This window comes from Cebus imitator, unplaced genomic scaffold (assembly GCF_001604975.1).
Source record: "Cebus imitator isolate Cc_AM_T3 unplaced genomic scaffold, Cebus_imitator-1.0 Scaffold44, whole genome shotgun sequence".
NCBI classification, from domain to species: domain Eukaryota; kingdom Metazoa; phylum Chordata; class Mammalia; order Primates; family Cebidae; genus Cebus; species Cebus imitator.
The window spans coordinates 2,204,339-2,212,362 of NW_016107359.1; the positions used below are offsets into that span (position 1 = coordinate 2,204,339).

The 8,024-nt window shown below is 37.0% G+C and overlaps 1 protein-coding gene across 2 annotated transcripts in view; it reads left to right on the top strand.

Annotated features, from left to right (window-relative positions):
- The window catches only part of GLCE (glucuronic acid epimerase), a 98,324-nt gene that overhangs the window by 75,105 nt on the left and 15,195 nt on the right, over window positions 1-8,024 (top strand). For both annotated transcript variants that reach the window (XM_017526781.2, XM_017526782.2), the window contains exon 3: window positions 6,995-7,593. In XM_017526781.2, the coding sequence (XP_017382270.1) occupies window positions 7,008-7,593 (586 nt within the window). In that variant the 5' untranslated portion in view covers window positions 6,995-7,007. The remainder of the gene's footprint in view (window positions 1-6,994; window positions 7,594-8,024) is intronic.

Here is an 8,024-nt window from a genome sequence, read left to right on the forward strand (position 1 = left end):
TTTAAGATGGAGTCTCTATTGCTCAGGCTGGAGTACAATGGCAATCTGAGCTCACTGCAACCTCTGCCTACTGGGTTCAAGGGATCTCCTGCCTCAGCCTCCCGAGTAGCTGGGACAACAGGTGTGCATCACCACAGCCAGTGATCATCCTGCTTTGGCCTCCCAGAGTGCTGGGATTATAGTCATGAGCCAAGATAGGCACATTTCTAAGTAATGGGGATAAAACAGTGACCAGGAGAAGCAAAACCCCAGCCCTCATGGAACTTACATTCTAGTGGATTGGGGATGAATAATGTAAATGTGTAATATGTCAAATGTTGATAAATGCTATGAAGAAAAATAAAACTGAGTAAGGACCTAGAGAATGATGGGGTGAGAACTGGTATTTTAGATAAGGTGGCCAGGGAAGCCGTTTCTAATACATTGGTATTTAAGCAGTGACCTAAATGAAGTGAGAGAGCCATCCAAATGGATATCTGGGGAAATAGAGTGCTAGGCAGTGGGAATGACAAGTGCAAATACCCTGACGTAGGAGCATGCTTAGCTGTCAATCGTCAGTTCATTCTATCTGGAAGCTTTTCTTAGCACCTTAAAAGGGTACGGTATTTTATAGAATAATCGACATAACTTTTTTTTTACAGTTCTTAAATCATAGCATTATTATTTTTTATGTCTGCTAATCTGTCCTTTAGGGACAGGGATAATGCCTTACCTGCCAGATAGCTGCTGAACAAATATTGATTGAACCAGTCAGTGAGTTTGATTATTTGTTGAATACCTACTATTTCTTCCACTTACTCGGTATCAAGAAATTATTTTTTTGTCAGAGTAAGCATTCTTCTCAATCAAGGAATTATAGGAAACATAAATAGTTAGATACATAAGTAAATAAGAGAAATAATAAGCAGGAAAACCTTGGCCTACATTATTCAGAGGAAAAAAAGCCAGTAACACTGTAAGTGAATTATTTTTAAAACCTGTTGAAAGGTTGTTCTTTACTGAAATACAGCCTTCATATTTTGAAAGCTCATGATGGTATCCATAGTTCCTGATATTTAGTGAATTACTCTAATAGTTACTTGAGGTAATTAGAAAAATAAACCTGAAAAGTAAAGTATCACAGAAAAGGTCTTTGAATTGCAAATTGCTTTAGAATAGAACAATTTGCTTTCCCAAAAAACCCCTAAAAGTTATATTTTACTTTTCCTAATTTTTAACTATTTCTACAAAGAAATTATTCTAGTTTCTTTATGACGCTTACTGCATGATATTTTCTGTTTTAGATCTCCAGCGTTGTAAGACCTCATTTTTATTGGATTCTATTTCTAATGAAATAAATCTTTAGGGTCAGCAGTAGGTGAGGTTTCAAGATTTTTTATTTTATTTATGAGTTTTTCATTTGTTTGTTTTTCCTGAAATATCAATCTATTTTGTGGATGTGGCAAAAGCTTCAAAATAAGTAGGAAGCTTCTCACCACTCAAGGTTACCATCATTTATATCTAGCAGAATGTCAGTGCAATCTACTTAAAATTTCGATGCCTGTGGTCAGTTTTTTATAATTTGCCAACATTATAATGAAATTACCAAGTTTCTCTTTAGATAAGCCTATTTTTTAGTTAATACTATATGTCCACACTCAAGAGATTTCCTTATCTTCATCCTCCTTCCATCTCCCTAATCATCCCCGTCCCCTGAAAAACGCCATTGCTCATTTGAAAGCTAAGTCTTTCTACAAATTTTTAACTACATTTTTTTCTTTCAGTATTTTAACAAATTTGACCTTTCCCTTTTTAGTTTTTCATTTTTTTTTTAAGAGGCAGAGTCTTGCTATGTTGCCCAGGCTGGAATACAGTGACTGTTGACAGGTGCAATCCCACTACTGATCATCATGAGAGTTTTGACCTACTCCATTTCCAGCCTGGGCTGGTTCACCCCTCCTTAGGCAACTTGCTGGTCCTCTACTCCTGGGAGATCATCATATTGATGCCAAACTTAATGTGGACACCTGAGCGGCATAGCACCCGGTAGCCCAGAACTCCTAGGCACGAGTGATCCTCCTACCCCAGTCCCAAGTAACTGGGACTGCAGGCACATGCCATTTTTTATAGTTTAAAAAAAAAAAGTAAGCACAATCATGGAAAATTAGAAAAATAAAGATGTACATATACATTGTTTAAAACAAGATTATACTAAATGTGCTATTTATAATCTATTTTTTTCAGTTAACAATCTTCATTTCAATATCCTTCCATTTTATCAAGTCCATTGTTGAATTTCTCAGCCTAGGACCAAGTTTCACATCTGGTTATTATGTACCTAAGTCTCTTTAAAAAAAAACAAAAAAAAACAAAAAAAAAACACCAGCCCTTTCTTTTTTCTTTTGATATCACTAATTGAATTGAGAAGACAGGACCAGCTGTTCTACAGAATGTCTTACCTTCCAGATGTGTCTAATTGCTTCCTCCTTTAACTTGTTCTTCTATCCTTTGTATTTCCTGTTAGCCAGAGATTAAATTTTAAGTCCTGAGAGATCCAAGTGAAACACTTTGGGCTGGAATATATGATAAATGGTGTATTTCTTATTATGACTTATCAGGAGACAGCATCTGGATGGGTCACAGTTAAGGAGACTGAAGTTGACCACCGAATTAGGATATGACTATCTGATCCTTTCCCTGGCAAGTTTAATCTTTTTCTTCTTTCAACTAGAAAATAATGTATTTGGTGTTACTTTGCACAGTATGAATCTCTAGGTCATGGCAAACACATACCTGCATTTAGCACTTGCCTGGATCTGTAATTTCATGAGGAATTACATAATGCTAATTTTCTATTTTTTTTTTAATTTTACTTCTTATTATTAGATAGCCTTTTGTCAAATAGAGTACTTTATTGACTAGGGTTATTGATTTGTTCTGAAATGTAGTTGCTCCTGCAAAGACAAGATAAGTAAATAATTTTTTTTACTCAGTTGCCAATTTTCATCAGCTCAGAAGATTATGTAAATTTTTTGTTGTATTTCTCCTTTTTAAATATTATTGTAGATACATGGATTTGTATTGCTTCAGTGTGTTTCAGTCTGCTTTTTGACACCCTAGATTTTGATCTCATTGGTAGTTGAAAATTTGTTTTCTGGTGTGGCAAGGTGTCCCATCCCTAGTCCTGGGCTTACTCATTTCTTTAAGAAGCCCTGAGTGTCTTTAGTAATGAATGGCATCAGACAGTAAAACCTGGACATAAGGATTATTGAAAGTTTTTTAATTTTATTTTTCTTTACTTTCCCATCATGTGGTTTGTCATATTGGTAGCTGTGTTAGTCTGTTCTTGCATTGTTATACAGGAATGCCTGAGACTGGGTAATTTATTTTTTTTAAAAAAGGTTTAATTGGCTCACGGTTCTGCAGGCTATACAAGCATGGTGCCAGCATCTGCTCAGCTTCTGGGGAGGCCTCACAGAACTTTTACTCATGACAAAAGGCAAACCAAGAGCAGACAGGTCACATGGCTAGGGCAGGAGCCAAGGAAGTGTAAGCAAGGTACCACATGCTTTTAAACAACCAGATCTCATATGAACTCATTCATCACCAAAGGGATGGCACTAAGGCAGTCAAGAAGAATGCACTCCGGATGATCCAAACACCTCCCACCAGATCTCACTTCCAACACTGGGGATTACATTTCAACATGAGATTTGGGTGGGGACAAATATCCAGACTATATCAGCAGCCTTGCTCCATAAGCAAGGTTACTGTCATTCGAGTAGTGGAGGAAGGGTGCATCTCAAAGATAGGATAAAAACTTTCTGTTTCTATTTTAATTGGTTAAAATGTTAGGCATAGCTGACAGATTACTTAGCTGTTGACATATAAATGTTTTTAATGAAGGATTAAAAAAAAAAATAAGCACCATTTAGTGTTATCAGTTTGCCCCCACTACAATATAAGAAAATCCTTAATTTATATGACTTCTAAAGTTTTGCTTGTTACACGCTTTGATTTTTTTTTAGCATTCAACACATTTTTTCATAGTAATAATGCAGATGATGAAATGAATTATTCTCAGTTAATAGGGTTAAAAATGTATTACTGGGTTTCCAGCTCTTAAAATTTGTATTCACCTCCTTTCCCTTCTGATGCCCCATCAAAATAAAATGTCTAAAAACGAGAAATGAAGAAACCAGTAACAATAAATAGAGGGACTACCCAAAGATGATCGTTGAACTGATTTCAGGATCTCTATTTGAGTACCAGTAGGCCCAACTATACCCTTTCCTTACCTCCTCATACCTCTCTCACCCCTGCGCATGGATACAGATAGCTGGCAAGAATCCCAGGCAAACACTAGGCAGATTTTCTTTAGAGAGCATGAGAAAGACGAAGGCTTCTAAAGTGAGTGCTGTGTTCATGTAACAAAAGAGAAAACACCGTCCTTTTTCTGGCATTTGAAAGGTCTGCTGGCTACCCACCCACTCACCCTGTAGGAACACTGCCAGTCAGCTTATGTCCAGCCCACACAGAGCTCCCTCTTTTTATCCCCTCCAGGGGAATAATATAGCCAAAATCAGACTATCTTCAAAATAACACAGGAAATCTATGTTGGCTTAATGAGTCATTCTCTCCTAAATGTGAATGAGTAACCAAAGATCATCAGGCATGGTGGAAAAAACTAATGGCATGAAAGACTAAATAACCAGGAAAATTGCCAGTGTAAAAAGTAAAACTAATCAGAAAGAACTTTATTTTTTTAAAAAAGAAGTCATGTAATATATTCAGAGATTCAAGAAGCTACTATATCCATTAAACAAGAACAGGAGGACACAAGTTTTTCGGTTGCATGGACACACGAAGCGCTGAAATAGAGAATCAAACATGACACTGTGACATATCTCAAAACTGCGGAATTCCTGGGATAAACAAAGACCCAGAAAGAAATCACACACGTAGTAACAAGAGACTGAAGTCAAAACCCTTATTAATAACTCTTAATGATTTAAGAGCAAATATTGCCTACAACATTTAGAAAGAAAATAGTATGCAACCATGGATTCAATATCCTGCCAAACTATTAATCAAGGGTAAGAACAGAATACAATTGTTTTCAGACACAGAAGGGTGCAAAGTTTGCTTCCTTTGGAAGTAAAAGAAATGAATGAATTACACATTCACCACCAGCTTCTTGAGAAACAGAAATTTAGCACTTGATTTTTAAAAATATCTCATTGATGCCAAAAGGATTGAGGAGAAAACGAGAAGGGGGGGATTAACAACAATAAAATTAGTAGTTGATTCACACCATACAATCAATTACAGAGCTACTGTAGCAAACGGCAATGAAACGACTCCCTTTACTCTCAGCAGGCTGAAACATATCCTGTATTATACATAGAACTATTCATAATTTCCCATGTTTCCCAATCATCCCAGCAATAGGTGACCCAGGACTACTTGCATTGTGATCACAACAAGCTGATAGACCATATGGCCAGAAGGAGTGACAGCATCAGATTTTCCTCCCATCAGGACTGGAATGACATGATCTGACTTAAATTTAAGAGCATCATTCTGACTGCTGTGTTGAGAATAGACTTGAGGGTGGAGTAGTAGGGTAAGGGTAGAAGGAGAGAGAACAATTTGAATAGCCCTGCTGTGTTCCAGGTAAGAAACAACAGTGGTTTCTGACATGGTAGTAACAATGTAGTTGGTTAAAAGAGGTCAGATTCTGGGTATAGTTTGAAGGCAGAGCCAAGAGAATTTCCTGATGTATTAGATATTGAGTGAATAAGAAAGGATTGAGATTTTTAGCCTGAGCAGTAGGAAGGGAGGAACAGATTGAGGAAGACATTGGGAGTTAAGTTTCATGTGTTATTTCAGAAATTTATTTGACCTCTAAATATATATATATATATATATATATATATATATATATATATATATATATATATATATATGTATATGTATATATATCCAAAGATATATGTATCTGAATATATGTATCCAGCTCTGAAGAAAGGTCTGGCCTGGTGAGAAAATTTGGGGATAGTCAGCCTGGTATTTAAAGGCATGAGATTGGGTGAGATCAAAGTGAACAGGGATAAAGAAGTCAAAAGACTGAGACCCTAAGGTACTCGTACATTTAAGAATTAGGGAGATGAAAAGGAAGACTCAAAGACGACTGAGGAAGAACAGCTAATGAGATAATAGGAGAACCAAGAGAGAATGGTGCCCTAGAAACCATGGGAAGAAAATGTTTCAGGAAGGAAAGAATCATTGACTATTTTATGCCGTTAAGAGGTCAAGTAGGATGAGCACTAAAAATTCACTGTTGGATTTAGCAACATGGATGTTGGTGTTTTCCTTGAAAAGGTCTACTGTGTTTTTTCAGATAGCTACTAAGATGTTAGGACATAAATGCTTGTACATAAGTAGTTATTTGGCCCTGACTATTTAATAAATGAAACTACATGTTGAGCATCCCAAGTTCAGAAATCCAAAATAAAAAATGCTTCAAAATCAAAAACTTTTTGAGCATCAACATGATGTTCTAAGGAAATACTCAGAGAAGCATTTCAGAGTTAGATTTGGGATGCTGAACTGTTAAGTGTAATACAGATATTCCCAAATCTTAAAAAAATCCAGAATTCAAAACCCTTCTGGTCCTAAGCACTTTGGGTACAGCATACTCAAACTGTGTTAACTATTTCTTTTGGTTTAGGGGGCATTGTGAAAAATTACTGAGATACCAAGGGAGCCACAAACTAAGAAAGTTTGAACATCTCTGCTTTAGAAGCTTATTCTAAGGATTTCACCAAAAGGAGGAAGCACCTCTTACCTTTTCTTTGTGTTGAAAAGTTTGAGTTAGAAATTTTAAATTCGATACAAAACTGTCCTAATACAGTTGCTCAACATTAAAAAAAGCAAAAAAAAAAAAAAACTTTATCCTATGAAATGTCAATAGTACATCTTTACATGACTTTTTATCTTCTTGCCTCCGTAGGTATGCTCTGAATATGCGTTGCTTGGCAGCTCGGGTCAACTATAAGACTTTGATTATTATCTGTGCACTCTTCACCCTGGTCACAGTACTTCTGTGGAATAAGTGTTCCAGCGACAAAGCGATCCAGTTTCCACGGCATTTGGGTAGTGGCTTCAGAGTGGATGGATTAGAAAAAAGGGCGGCAGCATCTGAGAGTAACAACTATGGGAACCACGTGGCCAGACAACAGTCTGAGGAAGCATTCCCTCAGGAACAGCAGAAAGCACCCCCCGTTGTTGGCGGCTTCAATAGCAATGTGGGAAGTAAGGTGTTAGGGCTCAAATATGAAGAAATTGACTGTCTCATAAATGATGAACACACAATTAAAGGGAGACGAGAGGGGACTGAAGTCTTTCTTCCTTTCACTTGGGTTGAGAAATATTTTGATGTTTATGGAAAGGTGGTTCAGTATGACGGCTATGATCGGTTTGAATTCTCTCATAGCTATTCCAAAGTCTATGCACAGAGAGCCCCCTATCATCCCGATGGTGTGTTTATGTCTTTTGAAGGCTACAATGTGGAAGTCCGAGACAGAGTCAAGTGCATAAGTGGGGTTGAAGGTTGGTATCTGTCTGCTTCACTTGTATTTTTCAAGCCTGGTTGTGTTGAGGAATAAGAAAATGTTGTTAATTATACAACAAGTACATAGCTTACTGTCAAAAGACCTTTCATCACTCTAACGTAGCAGGGAGGAACAGGTTAAATCTGAACCTAGGGCAACTTTCAAGATGCTATGACTTAAGGGCTGCAATGAGACCATACCTAAGCAAATAGAATTATTTTATTAACTCAGAATCTAAAATTCTCACCAGTAAGGTAAAAGCACTGCCTCTCCAGAATTTTGCATTAAAATATATAGCTAGAATCCTATGAGAGATGGGAAAAGGAGAGAGACCATCCAGTGGACCCATCAATGTACCAGTGCAGTCTGGCTACCTAATTAGCCAGGTGTCATCTCTGGAAGGAGGTTTCAAGTCTTCAAAACAAGACA